General features: G+C 39.8%; 1 protein-coding gene across 2 annotated transcripts in view; it reads right to left on the bottom strand.

The window, feature by feature from the left end:
* The window catches only part of Xkr4 (XK related 4), a 404,161-nt gene that overhangs the window by 128,448 nt on the left and 251,146 nt on the right, over positions 1 to 24,567 (bottom strand). For both annotated transcript variants that reach the window (XR_012446344.1, XM_020188108.2), the window contains exon 2: positions 21,884 to 22,083. Coding sequence is in view for 1 of the 2 variants with exons in the window: in XM_020188108.2 (XP_020043697.1) it covers positions 21,884 to 22,083 (200 nt within the window). In the remaining variant the exon portion in view is untranslated. The remainder of the gene's footprint in view (positions 1 to 21,883; positions 22,084 to 24,567) is intronic.

Here is a 24,567-nt window from a genome sequence, read left to right on the forward strand (position 1 = left end):
TTTCCTTGTACTATTTCTGAGTGGTTTGGTGATTAGCCCATAGGAATAAACTGTCATTATTTGTTGGTAATTTAGAGGGGGGGAATTTGAAGCACCTGACTGCATTCAATGCACATTGTTGAGCATGAAGTAATTAGATGATTCTTGAGTTCATTATATTGCTATTTTACATTCAGAGAAAGTGAGAAGATGAGTTGACAGAGGGAGACATGTGGAACGATGGCAACACCCAAAACTTCATACTTCAAAACCATAAGCTCTAAAGCAGACTTCACAAAATACTTAAAAAGAATCTCTGTGGTTTTGCTCAACAAAGAGCAGGGTCACCTATTAGTAGGGGTTCACCTAGAATTCTAGGATAACTCACATTGCTAGTCAAATGAGAGTGGACAGTTAGATGGTAACTGTAGGCTATTCTGTTGGTTGGTTTGTTTTGATGATGAAAAGCCTTTGCCCAACTCGATTAATTTAGCAATGTTGTACTCCATGCAGCATACATAGAGTTGGACAGTTTTCAAGCTAGAAGAGAGAGTCATTACCATTTAAGCATGGCTTTATTTTACAGGTGAAAAGACAAAGTCCCAGCCAGGGTGAGTGATATGCAGGGAACCACTTAGCTAGTCAGAAGAGTTGAGACTTGAATCCACTGCCTGCTGTCCTTTTTACTTGTGAGATTCTTTTGTCTCTTTTCTCTTTTTAGGTACATTTTATGGTGATGAGTATAGGCAATGTCTATGCAGAGTTCCTAGGAAAATAATAAAATGCCCTTCAACTTAAGAAATTGTCTGTCATGCCCCTTTCTTCCCTCTGCCTCGGCCCTGTGGGCAGCTACTTTCCTGAATTTCATATTAATCACTCCCTTGTTTTTCTCTAAAGCAAGCTACTGGTCTTGATTTTCAGTATTTCTTTTATTATGAGAGCCAAATGGACAGATGTTCCCTGAAGCACAATGGGTATTTTATAGCTCTAATATAAGATCAGAATTCTAAAGCCATAAAAATAGCCAATTAGGCTTCCAGATCAATCTCACGCTTGCACCCCATTAGTCACCCACCAATTCTCTTTGGTTTTGAGATGACACCACTGATTCTGACCATTAAGAACTTGCTTTTTGGCATTTCCACATCCTTTGATAATGTAAATTTATATGAATAATGAGCTCCTTTGGGGGGTGCTTTGTTTCTCTAAATTCACTGACATTATTTCCTGATCCTACACATTTAAACTTACTATTATTTCAAAACCAGAAAACAATAACAACAAAACCCTTTCTAAGCATCGCCACTGCTCAGAGGAACAAAGAAAAACATTTGTACTCCAGCATGGTCAGTTTTAATTTCTGTTCCCTGATGAAGACAAAAATCTGATTGGTGCCATGGCAACAAGTTACCTTGAGCATGGAATAGGTCTTACTTGCACACAAATTCTCTTTATAAGTGTTAGGAGAGGAGTGATCTTCTACTGGAACTCACTAAATTAAAAAAGGCTGGAGAAAATCTAATTAGTGTTTTCAGAAGTGCCTTTCTGGGATCTGATAATATCAGATCACTTTTCATATTTTTTCCCCATGTCCACAAGGTGTAGGGACAGCATGTGGGATGTCCCCACTAGCAGCAAGCAGGAGGAACAGTAAAGTGGCACCAGGGTTCATAGGCACAATCAATTCTATAGTGTTAGGGGTGTCTGACTTACTTTTCGTGTTTCATGTTTTTGAAGGTGTTTTTTTCTTTTCTTCCTTCTCTCCCTCCCTTTTTTTCTTCCTTTCTTTCTTCTTTCCTTTTCCTTTTCTTTCTTACCTTCCTCCTTCCTTGAGGAAATAGTACTAATGTGTTCCTTACTCCTTTCCTAAGTTTGTTATAGTACAGTCTTGGCTATGATGTGGGTACTTGGGCTCATGACTGGCTTGGATCTTTGTCATTTACATTGTTATGAGAGCCAAATATTCTCCATGGGACAAGTAGGAAGAGGACGCTTTCCAAATCCTTGCTATGTGTTAGGGATGATACAGGACATCTAGCTCTCATATTGCCTCAGCAACTCCTCCCAGATGTCCATTCCGTGAAGAATGGCTTGCTCTCCTGCTTCGTGAATGAAGAAACACACTCAGAGAAATGGAGGAGTGCACTACAGGTCTAAGTTATTAAGTGGTGGACCCTCGCTTCCCAGCAAGTTCTTTTGACTAAACTTGCTCTTCATTACACACCTGGAAGAGGTAAACTGCATACCTCTTTCATTCTCCAGAGGGAGCTGGAGGCAGGGGAACAAGTGTATTGTCACCAGCCTTTATAACTTTCACATTTGCTGGTATTATAGAAGTAGTGCTTGCCTGTTTCCCCAGGTATAGGAGTGTGTGTTGGCAGGGGGCAGATGAGGAAGTGGAAAGAAATATAATCACTTTTGATGGCTCATTTATTGGATTAATGCTATGCATTTAGCCCAGACTGCCTCTAACATCACAAACACATGGCCACCAGTTTTATGAATCCTACAGGGCTCTAGGGCTGTAGAAATTTTCTCAACACATATGGTATAAATGCTAATGAGCTGATGAGAAAAAAGTTTGCCTCCATGTCTAATGGAGTAGAGGTGAGGTGTTAAGAAACTTTCAGGAAAATGTACATCTTGTTTTTTTCCCCTAATAAATGTATATTCTTTCAAAAGAGTAGAAAGGCTAAAAAGTACTTTGTGCTAAAAATATAGGTCAGCAGACAGTGCCATTTGCTGAGAGATTTCTGATATTTCACATTCCTGGGGGACAATCTGGGTTGAAAGAACAAGATCATAAATGATGCTGTTGGCCCTGGAGGGCATGAGTGACCCGAGGCCAGACAGAAGCCCTTGGGGAGGGTCAGCTAGTATTTAACTTCAAGGTTAGGCAAAAGAAGTCCAAATTGGTCTATAAGCATTTAAAAGAGAAATGGAATGTGAACTAGGAACTCCTTTCTTTTAAATTTAGAAACATGCTGCAGACTCTCTTCCACTTCCAGAAAGTAGAAGACACAGATGGACTGAGAGAAGTTTAAAAATTTTTTTGGGGGGAGCAGGTTACATTTTAAAAACTGTGCTAAAATAAACATAATGTAACATAATGTAAAATTTCCCATCTTAATTATAAGCATACAATTCAATTGGCTTCAATATGACTGCACTTCAAAAGTGAAGTCATAGTGTGCAGTCATCACTACCACCTAGCTCCAATACTCTTTACTTGGTAGAACTGAAATTCTGTACCCATCAAACAACTCCTATTCCTCCTCTTCCCAGCCCCCCAAACAACCACTCTACTTTCTGTCGCTATGAATGTGACTACTCTATTAACTGATATGAATGTGTTCATATAGTGTTTGTTGTTTTGGATTGGCTTATTGCACATAGCATAATGTTCTCAAGCATTATCCATATTGTAGCATGTGGCAGGGCTTCCTTCCTTTTGTTCCCCCTTTGGTGTGCTGAGGACTGAACCCAGGGCCTCCTGCATACCGCCAATCCGCCTTCCTGAATTATATTCCGTTGTGTGGTTGTACCACATTTTGCTTATCTAGTCATCTACTGATGGACACGTAAGTTGCTTCCAAGTTTTGAATATGGCAAATAAAGCTGCTGTGAACATGAGTATACTATTTCTTTGAGACCTTGTTTCCAGTTCTTTTGGGTATATAAGTAGAGGTGTGGCATTACTTGGGTATACTGTAATTATTTTTAATTTTTTTGAGGTACTACCATGCAGTTTTCCATAGTGGCTGCCCCATTTTCTGTTCCTGCCTGCACTGCATAAGGGTTCCAATTCCTTAATATGCTTGTCAATAGTTGTTTGTTGTTGTTTTTGTTTGATGGTAGCAATCCTAACAGGTGGGAGATACTATCTTATTATGATTTTGATTTATATTTCTCTAATGACTAGTACAGTTGAACATCTTTTCAGGTGCTTATTGGCCATCTTTATATCTTCTTTGCCCATTTTTGATTTGGGGTGTTTGCTGTTGTTGAGGGATTGCTCCCTCTTTTTGGAACACTCTCCATGTGTCAGAAGTTTTAGGTTCTATATATTGTTTATTTTATTTCTTTCTAACACATTACAATTTAGATCATTAAATTCTTTATTCATCAGAGAAACTAAGGCTTAGCATGGCTAACACAGTCAAGGCTGCATAAGCAATGGGAGCTTGTTCAGGATGGAATTTCTCCACACTGAGGTCCTTCACTCTACATGACAGAGCCCGAGGCCCTGAGCTCTGGTCCCAGTTTTCCCTGGTACTGGTGGTGTCACTTTTCTTAACTGACAATGGATGAGGGTAGCAGAGCAGGAACTGCTTTAGCTGTACTTGCCACATCTGCCTTGCAATGGCTCCTTCCCTGCAGGCTACACTTAAGGCTATACCTCTATTCCAAAACTTGTAGTCTTAGCCACTTCATTATTTTTATTCTTTCCTTTGTGGTCTAGGAATTCTACTCTTACTAAAACTATTTCTTCTCTAATTTGCATTTTTTACCTTTTCCCTAAACTTTGCAATGATATGATCTGGTACATGTCCCTGTGATCTCATAATTATAAAATCTAACCCATTTTCAGTTCTCATCTTGACTGTTTCCTCATGGGCATTTTAAAAAAAATTCTCCTGCTTTGGCTACCACATTTTATCATGCCCATCTATATCTATGTCTTATTTCCTTCTTCCCTGGCTCTTCCACTCCAGAGATGTCAATGGTGGTGTCCTTTGGTTTCGGCCCTTGGCCTTTCCTCCTCCAATGAGCTCTCCCTAGGTAACATCTTGTATTTTTATGACTTCAGTCATCAACTTATCTCATGCTACAGTGCATATGAAGATTTTCTTATCTTCTCCAGGTGGAATCAATCACATCCTCTTTGGCTGTCCACTGGGCTTTGGGTCTACTCTTGGGGCTCAGGCATTTTGACATCCTGAGAAACCTGAGAAGCTGCTTCAGAATCAAAGTCCTCCTAGGGCTGGGGTTGTAGCTCAAGTAGTAGCAAGCTTGCATATCAGGCTTGAAGCCCTGGGTTCAATCCCTAGCATTGCAAAAAAAAAAGAATCACGATCTCGGTAACATTATCTTGTTCCTCCCCGCTGAGGGCAGGGAAGAAATACAATTGTCTTAAGACCCTTTTCCTTGGAATTTCATCAAATTACCAGGAATAATTAACAAGGAAAGAGGAGATTTAGTCTCCATGTCCTATGTAGTCTTCTGAGAGCAGCCCTAGGAGTTAACCTAAAAGACTTTATTCATATCATGAGACACCGATGCTCTCTTGTGCTTCTCCCTGCTTCCTAGCTTGCATCTTCACACCTTCCAGGATATCCCAAACTCCTCTCTATCTAAGCCTCAAGTCTCTATTCCTCTCTGTAGCTTCGAGACTCAATCTTCAAGAAGATTATACTATTATACTATGATTTTCCCCTGTGGATGTTAGTAAATGTGTATACCTTTTCTCCTATTAATCTGTCTATCGTCAGTTCATTTCCATGAGCCTTCAGAGTGTGGTAGACAGCCTTTCTGTTCACTCCTACACTCCCATGACAGCCTTTGCCCTTCCTTGTTCATATGTTATCCCATTTTTAGGCTGTGAGCAGTTTAAGGGTAAATGGTCTTAGTCATCTTCAGTTTTCTAGTATCCAATTCAGTGACCCATAAATAGGAGCTCAAAAATGTTCACTGAGTAAATGAATGTAAATAATTAATCAAGATTTCCTTTAAGTCCTAATTAAGAAACTACAGCCTATCTTTGTAAGCTGTGTTGCTAGACCTTAAGAAAAGGGAGTGGTTTTCGGGAACTTGGGACTTCAGGATCAAGTTCAATTGCTCCTGTTTCCAGGTCATTACTTGGTCCCTGCAGGAGGACTCTGTCTCTGACCTGACTTCTATCAGACCTCCCATCCAAGCAGTTCTACATTCGAACCACTTCACTGGTTCTGTAAGGTCCAACATTCACACCTTCGTGAGACTCCTTGGTCTCTATTGATTGGAAGATAATAGCTCCTTTTGTGTTCACAAAACATAAGATACGACATTTACTCTAAATGGCTTTTCTTACAGCTTTTCTTTTCTAAGTTGATTTTTTTAAGTCTGTGAAAGAATGTTTTGCATTTATTTACTCAGTCACTGATTCCAAAGCTCTTTGTTACAAATATTTGTTTTCAATTTACATCATGGAGACTATGTTTTAGATTTTTTTTACATTTGAGTTTTAACTCAATGTTTAAGTTGACAAAAAAATCTCGAAGTGCCAGCCTTTGTTGAAAGCTCCTGCTTAGCGTCTGGATCAGGACTGTTCACTGATGGCCCATGTATTGAAGTCTTGGTCCCCAGTGTGGCACTATTGTGAGGCAGTGGAAGCTTTAAAGGTGGGGCCTGGGTGGAATGTGTTAGGTCACTTGGGGTGTGGTCTCCAAGGCAACTGGGCTCCTCCTTCCTCTCTTTTCCTTCCAGCTGCCATGAGTAAGTAGGCTAGCTCCGCTGTGCACTCCCACCATGATGCACTGCCTTGCCATGGCCCAGAGGAAGGCCAATGGACTATGCACCGTAAACTCCAATGTTGTGAGCCAAAATAAGCCTTTCCTCTTTTTTAGATTAACTCTCTCAGATATCTTGTTGCAATAATGGAAAACTATCTAATATACTTTCCCACTGAGCATTCACTTTCCTAACTTACCCTAAGAGAACTTCATGCCCCAGAGAATTGTCCAACTGTTTGAACTGATAATATTATAAATATTAAAAAAAAACTTTTGGAGTTTTTGAATCTGCTTAGTCTCACAGGCTCTCAGGCTTTTTCTACAGCTGAGTTTTAAGCTGTGGAAATTTAGGATCACAATGAAAATGCTGACAAAACTTGAGGCAGGCAGTGCTGAGCAGGCCCTGTCTTTCTGCAATCAGAGGCTCATTGTGAGCTCGGAAGAGTGAGTCTCCACGTGATTTTTATACCAACAAATGTTTACATGCCAATTGAATTTGTGGGAACCCACTTGCATTTGGCTTTAACGGTATGTAGGGGTCTCTCTCTCTCTCTGTGTCATACATTTCTATGCATATGCAGTTTACTTTTTAAAATCATTCATAGGAAATGATCTTGATTATTCTTCTTTGATCCTGCTGAGTCACCAAGAAATATTAGCTTATGTGTCTGAAGAATGCTTTAAAACTCTAACTCCAGTTTACCAAATAAATGCAAAATATATTTCTACAGAGGAATTCATATGTTATGATGTGGAAACTATCGAAGAGGTTATGGGGGCCTCCCTTACCTGCCCACCCAATTAGAATTGAGTCAAAAAATCCTGATCATATCACTGTCTGTAGCTTCAAAGTAAAAAATAAAATAAGACAAAACAAAAATACATAAATAAATAAAGAGTCATTTGAGAAAATACTGCAGCAAATCACTTTTGAATTTTTTATTAGGTTGACCTCACCTGTCTTCCCTTTTTTCCCTGCTCAGCAAACATTTTGATTACCACTCAGAGTGGCTATTTTTACTGTTTAGAAATAATAATTACAGTATGTTGGAACTCAGCACAAGCAAAGATCAGCTCTAAGTTTGAGCACTGGTTCAAGGTCAGGTAAATGGAAAACAAATGTGGTCTTCTGATACCTTGAAGGTACAAAGTGCTGAGATACCACTGCAGTCTGGGAGCCTGGGCAATGGCAAGAAAAGAGCCCTAGGAAAAGTCAGGGAACAGCGAGTGTGCGGGCACTGTTTTTGGCAGACAGCCCTGTATTACTGCTTCTATGTGTTATGCATGGCTGACTCTCTGACCATTCTTTCAGGCCTCCTCTCCACACTGCCATAGTGCATGTGATTGTGTCTGTTCACCACACACGCACACACACACACACACACACACACAATCATCCTGCCCCTGATCACGTATATGAAGTTACTCACACCTTAGAAGGTAAGAGAGAATGGAGAGACAAGGAATACTGAGTGGAAAAATACCAAGATTTGTGCGTGATTATTGGAGATAATTAAGTAGAACCTAAAAATAGGCTCCTTATTTCATATTATGTTCAAAATGATTCAAATTCAAAGCTATTTGAATTTGTGTGCTGGAGGCTGATAAACCACACAAAGTTGATTTTTAAGCACTGGAATCAATGATAAGCAGATGAAACTTCCCTTTGTTCTTCTAAGTATAACTGGGGTGGTACATGACTCAGACTGTGGTGTGAAGTAAAGAGATGGATAATGTCACTACCTCCATGACACACATTGGTTATCCTTACAATACTTTAAGAGCAATATGGCTGGGTGAAGGTGGCTCATGCCTGTAATCCTAGCTACTCAGGAGGCAGAGATCAGGAGGATCATGGTTCAAAACCAGCCTGGGCAAATAGTTTGTGAGACCCTATCTTGAAAAAACCCTTCACAGAAAAGGGCTGGTGGAGTGGCTCAACATGTAGGCCATGAGTTCAAGCCCCAGTACTGCAAAAAAAAAAAGAAAAAAAAAAAAGAGCTATATGGCACACATACCATGTGTGCTTCGTGATTGTCTCCCTGCTAGGTGGTTGGTGATGAATCTTCAAAACTGAACTCTATCAATTAAGACCAGTCATTTATTATTTTATTGATTTATTTACTGATAACCCCAGGCACCCTTAGGTTCTGAATAATGCAAAAACATAGGCTCAAAAGAGACACGTGGAACTGTGAATGTAGCTCAGTGCCAGAGCATGTGCCCGGCATATGGGAGGCCCTGGGCTTGATCCCAATACCACAAAAGTAAGCAATTAACCAAACAAAAAGCAAAACAAAACAACAACCAGCAGACAAAAAAAAAACAAGTAAGAAATACAGGAAAATAGGTTGTGGTGGATATACCCTACTATTAGAGAACTCTTTCAAGCATTAGGAATCAACCCAGTTTTGTGCTGTAAACAGCATCCTTGATCTCATTCCTTGGGGGAGACTATTCTCCCCAGCATCACTCAATAGATAGCACAGAGCAAGCCCATGGCTTACCCCTCTGGTTTTGTTTGCATTGCTTTCCTTTTTCTTGTCACTGCATCATAACAATGTGTTAAGTGTTATATTTGACCTAGATCAAAGGCAACTCATTTGATAAACTCTTTCAACATTCCCTGATATCGTCTTCCTTTGAACATAGACACTCTGCTTTTCTACATTTCCATGTCACTTCCCATAGCAGATCAATCTGGGTCACAAAGGACCTCAGAGTGACCACTGATAGGGCAGAGTACATTGACTTATCATGATCTATTGGTATTTCCTTTAGGATTGAAGTCTTTGTGAGCAAGGCATGTGCCATTTGTTTTTGTACAAATATTGCATGGGGCTTGACCACATGCTAGGTATCAGTTCTTCCTTCTAACCAATAAATAGTCAGAAGTTGCCTCCTAGGTTCTGAATGGGATGGTAACTTTGAGTAGTAGTGTATTTTTATTCTATTTTAATACATTACATATTAAAATATGAAAGAAGACTACAAAGATAAGTAACAATTAACAACTAACTATTCCTAACTATCAAGTAGTAAGAGTTTTATTGTTTTTGAATGGCAGGAAGGTGATTTATACTTTTTTTGTGTGTTTCCTATATGACCTTTAGTAATATGTAATAAAGAATAAAGTTAATATTTTTAAGATACCAAATACATAGAAGTTTTAGAAGCATAATATTTTGGGGGATTTTTTTGCTTTTCATTTACATAAAATAACACTATGATCATTGCCCACAGAAACTTGTTAGCAGTCTGTATTGTTTGGTCTAATAAAAAATGAAATAGGAACTGGTAAGGTATCACACGCTATAATCCCAGCTACCTGCGAGATAGAGGTTAGGATGATTGCCAAGAGTTTGGGCAAAAAAGTTAGTGAAACCCCCATCTCAATAAATAAGCCATGGTGGTACACATCTACAATCCCAGCTATGCAGGAAGCACAGATAGGTAGATTGTGGTCCAGGCTGTCCTGGACAAAAATGTGAGTCCTTATCTGAAAACTAACTCAAACAAAAAGGGTTGGGGGCATGACTCAAGAGGTAGAGCCCCTGCTTTGCAATTGCAAGGCCCTGATTTCAAACCTCACTACTGCCAAGAAGAAAAAAAGAAATAGCTTCTGAACATGCTAAATATACACCAGAATTCTTTCATCAAATATCTTTTTGATTGCCTTTTATGTTCCTCTTTTCTATACTCCTCACTTCCACATAGCCTGCTCTTTAGCAGAGGTGACAGAGAAAAATAATACACTTGAATGAATATAATTTCAAATGATTTGAAGAAGGAAATGCAGCATAAGGGGATAGGAGAGTCTCTTGGTGGGAGTAGGGCTGTGTGCTTTGGCAGTGATGTGTGAGCTGGGTACCCAAAGAAGAGAGAGGAGCCCTGGAAAGACCAGAGGGGTGGGAGGAGGGTGCTGGCACAGGGCCAACAGAAATGGAGTCCTTGCTGAGGCAGCAAATGTGGCTGGTCTAAGCAGCAGTGCTGGTCTAAGCAGTAGTGCATGGCCAGTGCAGCCGGCCACGGGCAGGAGGGAAGAGTGGAGAGATGTGGAGATGTCAGAGGTTGTCACATGTTCATCATGAAGTTTTTCCTTCATTTAACTGAAATGAGGAGTCATAGACAGTGTAAAGGAGGAGAGTGAAGTGACAAGAAGATGACCGTGGTTGCTGTGTGGCCTGTAGCTTATGTGGAGGCCAGGCAGGAGCAGGGGGTTGCAGTCTCTGGAGAAGTGTAGCTGGGTTACAGTTGGGAGTAGGGTGCTGTCAATGATGGCATGGGAGGGGGCCAGGGGAGGGGGTCAGGGGAGGGGGTTAGGGGAGGAGGTCAGGTTTGGGATGGATTTTGGAGGTAGAACAGACTGGACTTGATAATGGACTGGATTAAAGTGTGAGTAAGGAAAAAGAAGAATCTTTTTCTGGGTCTTTTAGCTGGGTCATTATCAGAAGAGGAGATGCAAATGAAAGCCACGTTGAGATATTACTCACAGCTAGAACTAAGAAATGCCAAATTTTGTAGAGGATTTAGAGCAATCTGAGTACAGACAGACAGACAGACAGACACACACACACACACACACACACACACACACTGCTTCTGGGAACGTAAATTGGTATCATTGGTTTGCAAAACACCTTGTCATTATATCCTAAAGTTCTATGTGTACCCTATGCATCAGCAATTTCATTCTTCAGTTCAGTATTAACCCAAAAGAAGCACGTGTACACATGTATCAGAGACATGTAAAAAACCATCCATAGTAGTATTAATCATAATACCCCCAAAATTTAAAACAAACCAAATGTCCATCAACAACCATTGAATGAATAGGTAAGTTGAGGTTAACTCTTACAATAAATTACTCTTAGGCAATGAAAATGAATGGCTTGCATTCACATGCAGTTATAACTCACGAGAATATGTTCAATGACAGAATGTACACACCCAACACAATAATGAATGATTTTATTTATAGAAAGCTCAAAAACCTATAAAACAATCCCACTTAGAATGGAGGACTTGCTGGTCAGGAGGGATGAAAGGAGACTTTCTGTGATGTTCCTCACAATCTTCTTTTGTCCTTTTAATTGCATACATTTCTATATACTGTGTATATGTGGGACACATGTACTCACATATGTGTTAAAGGCTTAAAATTATAAAGCAAAACCAATGTAGAAGATGGCAAGTGAGGAAAAGGAGACAGAGATATACACAAGACTTTCATGGAGTTTTTTTGGAAAGAGCAAGAAAGTAATATGATGATAGGTGACATGGGTCCATTTTTCTCTTAATAAAGATGGGAATTGTTGGAGCATGTTTACTTTTATGTTGATGACAATGATCCAATCAATTCTTTTTCCAGAAAAGAAAAATAGATTCTGCAGGAGAGGAAGAGAGAAGGTCACCCCATGAATAATACACCCGAGCTGCCAAAAGGGATTGTAATCAGATGCAGAAGAGGAGGAAGAGACCTTGGATGCGAGCAGAGACAGTTGGTCTTCTAAATAGAGGAAAGGCAGCATATATGGTGTAGAAGAAGGTAAATTGGTGGATATACTGGTGGAAAGACAAGCAGCTCTTCTTTTACTGCTTCTCTTTTGTCATTGAAATAATCAGTGAGCCCAGTGGCTTTGTGGTGTGGAGATAGACCACTGGAAGTATGAGGTCACAGATAGTAGAAACAGACAATTTGAAGCAGTAAAGAGAATTTCAAGGAGAAAATGATAGGATTGCTAGACAATGCTGAGTGATCACTTGAGCCCTCTGTTCGTGCACTTAAGAAGAGACAGGTACGTGGGTTGGCCACTGGGAAGTTTTACATGACACAATCTCCATGATGTAGAACTTATATATTTTTCTCGTACAATTGTCTTTCCGGCTTTCATCTCAAGCTTCTATTCAGAAATCGCTTTAACAAGCTTGGTTGTTGAGCTGCTCAGCTGGCAGTAGGCAACCTAACAAGACAGAGTGGAGTAATGCATGCCATTTACACCCTGACTAGCCTCATTAGGTTCTACCAATAGGTGGCACTAGAGGAAGGCTGGAAAGTGGGAGGAGAAAAGCGCTCCACTGGCTTCCAGCTCAGATTAGAACCCTATTATCACCAGACCTCTAAAGATCCAGCCTTGAGCCTGTGGCTTCCTCTTTCTCTCCCTGCATCGGTCTCCCCATCCGGAAGTAGCTGCAGCTGAGCAGTAGGAACATTCTAGGTGTGTGTTCAGTTTGGCCTACAGCTATCTTGGTACCTATTTAAGGTTTGACCTAAAGTTTTCTCTTTATGTAGTGCACTGTAATCTAAATTGAATGTACTCAGATTTTAACCTACTTTTGTAACAAGTAGCTGAGTCTCAGTCCATCACAAGCAGCCAGCTGTTCAAACCACATTCAAACAAAACCGACACAAGCTGTGACTAATTGAGCTATGTCTACCTCACTTCTGTTTCCTTAATGTCACTTCCTTTTTCTTTGGCTATAAATATAAATTGCCTTTAAGGTAGAGCATCCAGAACCATTTTTGTCCAGACTGCTACAAAATTCTAGGATTGCAAATAAAGCCAATTCAGATCTGCAAAAGTAGATCTGTTATAATTGTCTCTTTTATAACATGCCATCATCTGGCACTACCTGGATTGCTTCATGGATCTCCCAGGAACTGCGAGGTTAGGCCCCTTAGGTCGTTCAGCATACACCAAGCTGGGCCCCTCCTCAGATTCTGAGCACCTCTGCTTTTATTTCTCCAGCCCTTAGGGCAAAAATCTTGATTTCATAAGCATCCACTTTTCGTCCTCTCAGGCTCCAAGCACCTGTGTAGTTGATCTCGTGATCCAAATCTCTTCTTTTTGAAATATCTAACATGGTTCCCTCTCTTGGTGGGGCATGGTACTCTAACTGACACACCATCACAAAAACAAAAACCCGCAGCAAATGATTTGAGACACAACAGCAAAGCCAGGGTGGTTTGGGGCTACTAAGAGGATGGTGCCCTTGGCCCTTCCTAAGCATCGTGGAAAGAAAACTTGCTAACAGGATGCCACAGGGGAGCAGAGAGGCCTGGGTGCTGCCTTCACAATGCACAGCAACATGTGCAAAACCTCCTAGGGGTCCTGGTGCTTTGGTGCTACTCCAAAGCTGTCAGAACTCTCTTTCATACTCATATTTCATTAGTGTATAGGCTATCTAATTAAAGTAACTAAACTGAGTAACATAAACTTAAGTTTACAGTAAAAAGAACATTCAAATAACAGTATCAGCAATCCAAGTTGACTCTTGTTGAGTGTTCAGTTCAAACTGAGGCGACAACTACCACTAAGGGTAACCTGTTCAGTGTGAACATTTAACGTACTGAGGGCACCAGGAAGAACTTTCCACAGAGGTAACAGTGTTGTTTCACCAGAATGGTGCAGTTTTTACTGTCTTAAGATATGAGCAGACTTCCCAGTGGACCTGTGGTTGAATGTGGTAAGCAGAGGTGGATTCAATCAGATCAATTCTGGCAATGGCCCAAGGCCCTGGATGTTTGATTGTAACCCAGAGTCTCTGAATCCATCAGTCAGAACTATGTGAGAATGGATAAAGAGATGTTCAATCACAGGCTGGTAGAAAAGGTGAGAATGCTAGGCTCTATGTTCCTCCTATTATTCCAATCAGAAAATGTAACCATACATTCTGAAATACACTCAGATAAATTAGGTATTTCTAAATATGTTTGATCATATTGTTTATAATGACACATCATAAATTTTTAGTACAAAGCAAACTTTTTTTAGGGCGAATTTTGCACAGAGCTTCACGCACCATCACACACAATAGATGTTCAATAAATGTGTTAATGAACTAACTAAAATAGCATCTGTGAAGCATACAGATCTAGAGGAATTTGGAATGTGGCCCCACTCACAGACTGACACTCTTGCCTGTGCTTTCCTCTCCAGAGGTGGAGCCAGGCACATTCAGAAGACAGTGGCATGTGGCTGAGAAGGAGTAACTTGGGTGTGGTGTGGAGGGTGCTGGGTTCTTCTTCAACCTAAGCCACACCAAGGTTGCTGGGACCTGACTCTACCTACTTTCCTAAAAAATAGAGCAACTCAAAAGCCAGGGATTTAATTTTGAGGTTTTTCATCAGGATATGACAAATGAGGAGGATTTTACAATGCAAGAACTTCTCAGTTACCCTAGCTAGCAGGTGACAGTGTTTGCAGGATGTCTGAGGACAGCCCCTTAATTGCTGACTTCCTTGTACCTCACAGAATGCAGGACAGGAGAATAAAAATAAAACACTTCTCCTTCCACAAAATACTAAGGATAAACTCTTGGCAAAATGGGAAACACAGAGAGTTTTTTGGAATGTGAAGAAATAAGAATAGAAATCGGTATAAGTGATTTTTTTAAACCTATATAACAAAGACTTTCTGGCCACATGGCATTTGTCAGGGTGTTAATCAGTTTTCCATCACTGTGAAAATATACCCAAGATAATGAACTTATAAGGAAGAATGGTTTATTTTAGCTCACAGTTTTGGAGCTTTCACTCCATGACTGACTGGTTCTATTGCTTTTGGGTCTGTGGCAGAGCAGTTCATAATGGCAAGAACATGGGGTAGAGAAAGTGGGGCTGCTCACCTCATGGTGGCCAGGAAGTGAAGAGAGAAATAGGATTGTATCCTATGACCCCTTCAAAGGCACAGCCCCAGTGACCTAACTTCCTTCTATTAGGTACCACCTTTTAAAGGTTCCACTATCTCCCAATAGCACCACAGGATGGGGACAAACTTTTTAACACATAGACCTTTGAGGCGCATTTTGTCATCAAATTATAGCAGTCAGTAACTAATTCAGCACACCCCAGCTAAATACACTTAGAGGATAGAATGTGATTTTTTTTCTGACGATGACAGGTAGAGGTAGAGGTGGAAATGAAGAAGTAAAGCTATTTGGAGAAAGTGGGAACATTTGGCTTGGTAGATTGGCACTGACCCAATCAATTCAAGGCCTGATTTTGTTTGTTTTGCTGACATTGTCCTCTACAAGGAGTATTACTTCTGTGAGAGGCTCCATGGTGATGGTGCAGCCACACACCTCTGGCCACTGGGGTCAAGTGACTATGCCACATGTGTCCTTGGCTGTGGCTGATGCATATGCATCGAGAACGTTCTGTAGTGTAATATTATTCTACATAGCATTCCCTGGCTGCTCCATAGACCACACCTTTGAAATAGGGACTGTGTCACTGAATAATTCTGTTTTCCTGGGAAGGTTTGTAGGCAACCATCTGCGCGTGAATCAGTGTCTTCTGTACCAACCATGAGATGCTGGGTCTACACAAAGAAAACCGATTACTGCTACTGTTATGGTTTGAATATGACATGTCCTCCCAAAAACTTTATATGTTAGAGGCTTCATCCCCAGCTGGTGTACTATTTTAGGAGGTTCTGGAAAATTTAGGAGGTGGGAACTAGTGGAGGAAGTAGGTCATTGGAGGTGAAGGAAGGTACTTAGGGGTGTCTTGTCTCTGGCCCTTTCTCTCTCTCTTTCCCTCTCTTTCTCTCTCTCCTTCCTTTCTGTCTGTCTTGAGGTAAACAGATGTCCTCTGCCATCATGCTCCCACCATCGTCATGCTCTATGCAAGTACATGGGGCCAAGCAGCCATGGTCTGAACACTTTGAAGCTGTTAGCCAAAACAAATATTTTGTCCCTTAAGTTGTTTCTGTCAGGTATTTGGTCACAGTGAAGAAAAGGTAACTGATACAGTTATACCTTTGTATCCTAGGGGACTAGACCCAGGACCCCCACAGATACCAAATCTATATATCCCCCATACACTCTAAATCATCTCTAGCTTACTTAGACAATGGAGATACTGTGTAAATTATTCTTACTCTATTGTTCATGGAATTGTGACAAGCAAAAGGTAGATTGGCATTGACATTATCTATTGAAGACCTGACAATTTTTTCCTGAATATATTTTGTAGAGTGTAGACAAATTTTTTTCCTGAGTATTTTTGTTGATTGAACCCACAGATGTGAACTATAGATATGGAGGTTAACTGTATTCAGAGAATCACTAGCACAAAACTAAAAGCAACTTCAGAGACCCTCTAGCCCAGTTCATCATTTTATAGGTTCTGGGGATTGTCCAAAAGGCCATGGGGGGTAAGTAATCATTAACCTTCAAGCTTTGCTTGCACCATTCAGATTAAAACAAAGATCCTACACTCCTGGTGACTTGTTTCTAGTCCTACTTATTTTTTTTTAATAGTATCATTTTTTTAAAACTTGGTTGTCTTCCACTATTTTAAACTTAAATGTCTAACATTTTCTCTCCCCCAAATGGCTGCTCTTCCTTACCCTGCCTTTCCTCACCACCACCTGGTTCTCTCTCAGTCAAATGCACTCCAGCCCAAGGCTTCCTTCTTCTAGTCCATGTCCTGCCTGTCAAAAGGCCTGGCTATTCTTTTTTCACAATGTTTCTTATACTTTCTTTTTAAATACAGAGCAAATTTTATGATCTCAGATTGGACTATTCTTCTTATTTTTACATGACATAAAAGTGTCCACTTATTATTTCCCTGCTCTCAACACCATGCCCCTTCTAAGACTTACTTTGTTAGAATCTGCATTTTACTAAGAGTCTTGGGTAGACCAAAGTCTAAGAAGTCCTAAGTTATGTGCCAAGGGTGTTTGCCAAATACTTTGCAATCATTGTATCACTTGATTTTAAATCTTATGAATTAGGGACTATTATTATACCCAAGTACATGTGGACAAATTGAGGTTTAGCAACAATACAAGAGTTGCCTCAGGTCATCAGCTAAAGTTTAGAACACTGTGAGAAAATAATAATGAAGTCATGAAAATGTGAATGCACAGTCAGGATGGGCCGCACTGAGGAAATCAAGCTGTATTATGGAGGATGAGTGCGAATGAGCCAGGCTAAGAGAGAAGGGGTGGGGATATTCCACAGAGGAGTTAATAGCATGTGCAAAGGCCCTAAGGAGGGAAAGAAATGGTGCTATTTCCAGAACAGACAGGAAGACAGGACAGATGCAGAGTCATGACCATTGAGGAGAATACAGTGGTAAAATGGCCTTTGAAACATGCTCAGGAATTTGATGAATTTTCAGTGAGTGCCATGGGAAACCCTGAAGGTGTTAGGTGTATGGGGAGCTATCAGAGTTCAAAGACTTCTCTTGCCATTCTAAGGAGAATGGAATGAAGAGGGAAGAGTGCATATGAAGTGGTAGGCTGGTCTTCAGGACCTGGGCGCATGCCGGTGGTGGAGGTTTGACTAGGGAAGTACGAGTGAGCCTGCTGAAATGGATGAGTCTGAGACAGCTGCTTGGAAACAGAGCAGATAGGCCTTGGGTTACATCTTTAACATGAGGGCGGGGTGCCCTTTGTGGAGAATGATAGGAGGGCCACTATACATCTCTGCTTTTCAGAGTCTCCTTCCTTGCTCCATCCCCCTTCCTTCCTTCCTTCTTTCCTTCCTTCCTTCTTCCTTCCTTCCTTTCCATTCCTCTCTCTGTCTCCGGTGGAATATGACACTGAGACTGAATCACCCTAACAACCTGTAAACCACAGACTCTCTGGAAGTGCAGGATGCACTAACAACCTTGTGCTGTCATATAGAGGCAATCAGTAAACCTCCTTGAGTGTTTTTTATCCTCTAAGGAGAGCTGTTCCTAGGAATGTTCCAAGGCTGATACAGAGTGGATAGTGCCCACTAGCATGGCTCAGGAGAAGGTATTGAATGAAAAGAACTGGATGCTCAGGTTGGAGGCTCAGCACTGACTTGATTCCTGGTCTGGGAAGGGAAGTCAGGTTGTCTTGCCAGCCCAGTAGGATCTGAAGGGCAATTATGCCTCTATAGCTGCCTCCTAAACCTGTTAGCCTCCTGCATAAGGAGGCTTCCCTGACTTAACAATTCAATAAGTAAGGAGGGCTGAAAAAGAATTGTCACAGCTAACTGTTTGAGAGCTAACCGACCTCCACAAGGAGAATACAATTTTTACCATCCATTTTGAAAATGTTGTATTTCTTGTTTGATTTTCTTCTTGTTTCTAAAAGTGTCCTTCAGACGGTGGTAGGTGGTTGAACCTGGGGTTAAAAAAGCAATTTTCCTTTTATCCTAAAATAGTAATTTTAGACATAGTCACTTATAAAATGACTAGCAGACTTAAGACATACCCTGCCTGCCAGATAAGAATGTTTTCGAGATTTTGATTCAGAGCTATTAACAGATCTTTCATAGGTTTCAGGTGTATTGGTTATTTGCATTTAGAGCAAATGAGTTGTTTTTACATCAAATCCCAAGAATTTCTTACCACTAAAGATGTATGAAAATACATGTCACACAAGGCTCTTTTATTACATTAATTTTTTTTCCCCGAGGGGAAAAGGAATGATCTTATACCCCACATCACTTTTATTCATAAGCTAGTTCATTTGTAAGTATATCTTCCTTGAGCAGAAGTGTATTAGAAGCCCCGGAGGAGAGATTTCTCTTTACAATGCACAGGGAGTCAGAAAGTATGACTGAGCTAGCCTTTTCTTGTTGCAGGGTTGGTCATTGTCTGCTTTGGGGTATTTTCATTCTTTGGTACCACAACCTTCTATCAATAAGATTAACCTACTGGGTTTATTATTCACCTGTGCTCAATGACTGGCATTCACTCTACTGATCTTTGGATTGACCTGTCTTTTGAACACCTCAGGAGTGATTCAGATCAGTTTCCCTGCAAGTGATCTGAAATTTGACAGCAAGGTTTGCCTGACCAATGCCAAATTCAGGAATATAAGCTGCAAGCATGCCTGGCATAAATGCATCCAGCTTAGTAGATAATCTAGGGAAATCACATACCAGGGAAGAGTTTCACCTCAAAGAAACACAAATTTTGGTTCCTATGTTTAGGATACATAATCTGATGAAGATGATGGATTGCCTCCCCTGCCCTTTGTTTTTTTCTCTGTGAAATTTTATCTGAAGTCTCAAACTGAAAAAGGTGATCTAATTTTCTTAGACTCTCTTTTGCCTTTCCTCTTCTGTTTCCATTATCTGTAAGAAGAAAACTTCTCTATGATTTTCTAAATCTTTTAGAAAACCAGTAGAGACACTTGGTAAGTTTGCAACCCTCCACCTTTGATATTTAATTTTTCTGTTCTAAAAAGTCCCTGAGTAGGGCCAGCAGAGTGACTCAAGTGGTAAGAGGGTCTGCCTAGCAAGGGTGAGACCCTGAGTTCAAACCTCAGTGCTGGAAAAAAGAAAAAAAACAAGAGTTCCTGATTGATTTGGTGCATACCTGTGATCCCAGTACTTGGGAGGCTGAGGCAGGAGGAGGTATGATTGTTTAATTGTAGTAAGGAGTCACCAAATTGTTCTAGAGATGAGCACTAGGTTCTTTGGGGGAGCTTTAGTTGACACTGCTTTTGATGTCATTTCGTTCACTAAACATTTCCTCAAGCATTTACCCAGCACCACATGCATACTGAGCATTCATTGATTCAAAGACACAACAGAGCTCTCAGAACTGAAGAGCTTTACATTTGACAGACATTAAATGGCTTGTACATGGCCTTACGGTAAAGCCAGGAGAACACCAGAGCCAGAGGCTGTTCATGACTACCTCTTGGTCTTTTGCTGTTAAGTGTCACCCAACATCCACCCACAACTCATTCATATGACCTCCCTTCTTTATCTGGACTTTTCTTTTCTGTTTCTGTGCAAGCACCGGATGTTCTCTTTCTTACAACTCATTTTCCAGAATTTGAGATCCATACCCCATAGATACCTTTGACCCTCTTCTCAAACTTTTGGAGCCAAAGCTCTTCTAGTGTGGAGCCAGGTTTGGGTAAAAAATCTCTGAAAAAATGGGTCAGTGACTACTAGGGCACTGTGAACTGAAGTTCTCTGAAGAAACCGAATCTAAAATAAAGATCCTGCAGACTACTTGACTTTGGCTGAGTAGAATAACATGATTGCTGAGAGATGGAACGCAGTAGGTCTAGTCAAAAATTTCTTGGGCTATCCTTAGTCCCTTTTAACAAACAGCCATTTATTTACTTTCCACCTCTGTATCTAACATCCCCTTAACTCTAGAATGTAGGCTTTTCCAACCATATAGCTAAGAATGTGATAAACACAGTATCAACATCTAAATCGTACAAATCCCCCATCTTGCTGTAGCCCACCTACCTGATTATTCCAGCTATATACTTTTTAAATACATTGATTTGTGACTTTCTTTTCTGTGACTATAAAAATTCATTTAACCTTTTCCATGGTGAAATATGTCATTCACAGTAACTTGAATCTGTGTTCCCAGACCATTGTCACTCATGTTAGGTTCAGAATAAACTCTTCTTATTTCCCTAAAGCAGAGTAGGCATTTTTACATCCACAGCCCCTCTTATCTTTCTTTTCCTATATCTACCTTGACCCCTACCACCAAATTAAAGTACCCAGCCAAAGCTAACATTCTTTTTATATAAGAGTAAGTAGGACATTGTCACACTTGCAAGATCAAGTCTCACATTGGAGGCTGATGAGAACATGGCTGCTGAGATTTAAACAAAATAAACATGGTACAATGTTAACCACTTAACAGTATCTATTTAGTTATAGGATTGACACATAATCAGGGAACACTGGCCTCTCACTCATCATCCATATACCCACTAATTCACCTATCTACCTGCCAGCCTACTTAATCTTGCTAGAATGGACTTGAGCAGCAAAGTCTAAGGAAACACCAGGGTGACTTAATTACAAATGGAAGTCTTATTGATGAGATGGTCAAACAAAAAAACAAAAAAATGCAAAAATTTTAACCAAATAATGATATACATTTCATAAAACTTTACAGTGTATAGATAGTATATTGATAAATATTGACAACATTTTTTCCTTATGCTCTTTTTAATATAGGAGTAATCCCTACCATTTCTGCTTCATCTCTTACTCTCTTAATATCAAAAGGAAATGGCAGGAATTATATATATATATACACATATATATGTGTGTGTGTGTGTGTGTGTGTGTGTGTGTGTATACATAAATAGATAGAGAAATAGCTGTTGCTCTTTTTGTAACTTTTGTTACTTTTATTCTATTATAAAAGCAGAAAGCCTTGACTCTATGCCCATACTGACCAAGCGTGAAATCATAAAGCATTGTTTTCCTACTGAGAGGGCAGCTGGAGGGCAAAAATGAAATTTCTTTCTATTAGTTAGCCATGACAATTGATGGTGAAGAAAATCTCATGCATCATTTACAAATCATGTGTAAAGCAGCAGACATATAACAGGCCTGTGCCAACAAAGGGCATTAGGACAATTCCTTGGGTTGTGACAAAAATAGCCAGTCAATCTTTCCCCAAATTCAGAAACCAAATTGCAAGCCCTTACCTTGGAGGGCCTGTAAGCTATGAGTCTGTACGATAATGCAGAGCTGCAGGACCAGCTGTGGAGCACTTTCCAGAAAGGTGGCTAGCAAATGCAGCATACTCACATCGGCATACTCATACACCATTTTCCAGTAAAACCTCCATCTGTCATTCTCCCCACTCTGCCGGCTCCGAATACCTAAGTATATTGTGTGGAAATATCTAGAAAGAAAACAGAGAGAGAGAGAAAGAAAGAGAGAGATGAGTGATAATTTGTAATTCAAACTCCAGGGTTGTTTTTCTTTTCTGCAAGTACTCCAGATGCAAGCACACACATGAAGCAGATAACTTGGTGACTTTCAAGTTCAAGCTCAGAGTTGGCTGCTTTACCAGTACCCTTACTCTTAAGTGCTCACTTTGAGGAGTCACTGCAATTTAAGTTCCTCTTTAAGATATTCCATTGAATTGCAGTATGATGGGCTCTCAGGTATGGAAGGGATTTGCTACGTTAAAAATTCACACCCCTTCTTTCGTATCAGACTTTCTATGTGCCCAAAAGAAACCAAGAGGTGGGTTTCTCCTAGAACACAATGCAAGTCTGAAGTTCGAACATGTATGTGCTTTTAAACCTTCCCTGTGTTTTCAAAACCTTTTCTTTATGGAAAATTTCATATATTACAAAAGGAGAAAAAATAGGTTAATGAACCCACTATAGCTTGCAATTATATTAGGGAATTATCAACATATTGCCAGTTTATTTTCCTTGTATACCTGCAGTTACTCTGCTACCAGCAAACCCTGGGCAACACGTTATTTCATGTGCAAATGTTTCATTAAAAAATTTAAAAGCCAATACCATTACCAAACTTATAATGGCAATAATTTCTTTCTTTTCTTTTTCTATCTTTCTTTTTTTTTTTGCAGAACTGGGGTTTGAACTCAGGGCCTCACATTTGCTAGGCAGGTGCTCTACCACTTGAGCCACACCGCCAGCTCTGCAATAATTTCTTCAGATGACCAAATACTCAATGTTGCCATTTTCATGAGTATCATAATTCTTGTTAGTTTGAAAAGCAGTCTAAGCAAGAAGATGTCCATCTGCATATGATGATTATCTGATATGTGTCTTAATCCTCCTTTATGCCACGGATTCCCTTTCTATTTTTATTTCTTGTGTATTTTTCTTTATCTTGAGATTGAAGATTGTATACACACAGTGTAGTTTGTATATCTACAAACTACATTTGCGTTTTCTGCAAATGAGTAGTTACTGACAGAATTTGGATGAGAACCAAATTTGATCATTTTAGGCAGGTGATAAAGTACATTTTCATCAGGAGGGACAACATAATTAGTTGTTGTCTTTTATCATGTTACCATCCATTGACCATGCTAAAACCAGGGTTGCAAAATGGTGATAGTCTGAGTCAATCACTCTTTTTTGCTTATTTTCCAAGACTTCTGGAGTAGTAGTATTTGGTTGTCTGCAGCTTGCTCTATAGTACATTAGTTAAGAAAGGCTCCTAGAGACAGGAGTCCTTGATTCTTGTGTATTCATAAGAGTACAGGGTTATGTGGATATGGATTAAGGTTCCTTCAGTTACACAGATCCTAACAGTTTTAGCTGGGGATTGGAGCCCACTTCTAGAGTCTATGAAGGAACTGCACTTGCCCTGGGAAGCAGAGGAGCAGAAAAGCCTGGGCACCTTTTTTTACTGGAAGGTCAAGGTTGCAAGGCAGAATGTGAAATTTATTTATTTGAGAATTATACATTTTGTTAATTACTTGTTTACCAGCATAAAGTGTTGTCATGGAAAAGCCTGATAAAAAATCTGACATTCTTTGTCTTATAAGATCTTAGACATTTTTATTTGGACACCCAAAGTATATTGCTTCTTTTTAAATACAAAGAATTTTATTAGAATGTATCTTGATAATGGCTATTTCTCATAATTTTTTCAGTAATGTGGTCTGCCTCTTCATTCTGTAGCTTTGAACTTCAATATGTAGTTTTAAATTTTCTTGAGTTAGAGTGTTTAATTTTTTTCCTAATTGGTTGCTTAGTTTTCTTTTTTGAGAACAATCACTTATATATGTATGTTCTACTTTCTTTTTCTATGTCTATTAATTTCTTCAAAATCCTTTTAATCTCAAATTGATTTTTGATAAAAAATTTCACTTCTTATCTATGGTATTTTAATTACATTATATCCTTTCTAGTTGAGCTTGCATTTATGATATGCATTTTTAAAAAATTAGAATTCTATGTTGAGTATTATCAAATGTCTTATCAAATCTTACTTTTATTCTACTTATTTTCTGAATTTTCTAATTCTGATGTATATTTTTCTTTCATAGCTTTTACAGTTTTTTTAATTTCTTTCAGCTCATTTTGATTATTTTCTTAAAATCTATTTGTGCATGTGTTTTCCTGGATAGGATATCTATCATTAGTTCCCTAATTCCTTTTTCTTGCTACTGAGCTTTAAAAGTTAACTCAATTTTCACGTACTTTTGGGAGAGATGAGTGGCTAGGATAATTTTTTCTGGTTTCATAGCTGTGGTGTGCCTTCTTCCATTGTTCTCATGAAGTGATTAAAAAAATCACTTGCCAGGCATGGTGGTTCACAGCTGTAATCCCAGCTACACAAGAGGCAGAGGTAGGAGGATCATGGTCAGAGGTCAGCCCCAGGCAAAAATGCAAGA

The sequence above is a fragment of the Castor canadensis genome, chromosome 3 (genome assembly GCF_047511655.1).
Source record: "Castor canadensis chromosome 3, mCasCan1.hap1v2, whole genome shotgun sequence".
Lineage (NCBI taxonomy): Eukaryota > Metazoa > Chordata > Mammalia > Rodentia > Castoridae > Castor > Castor canadensis.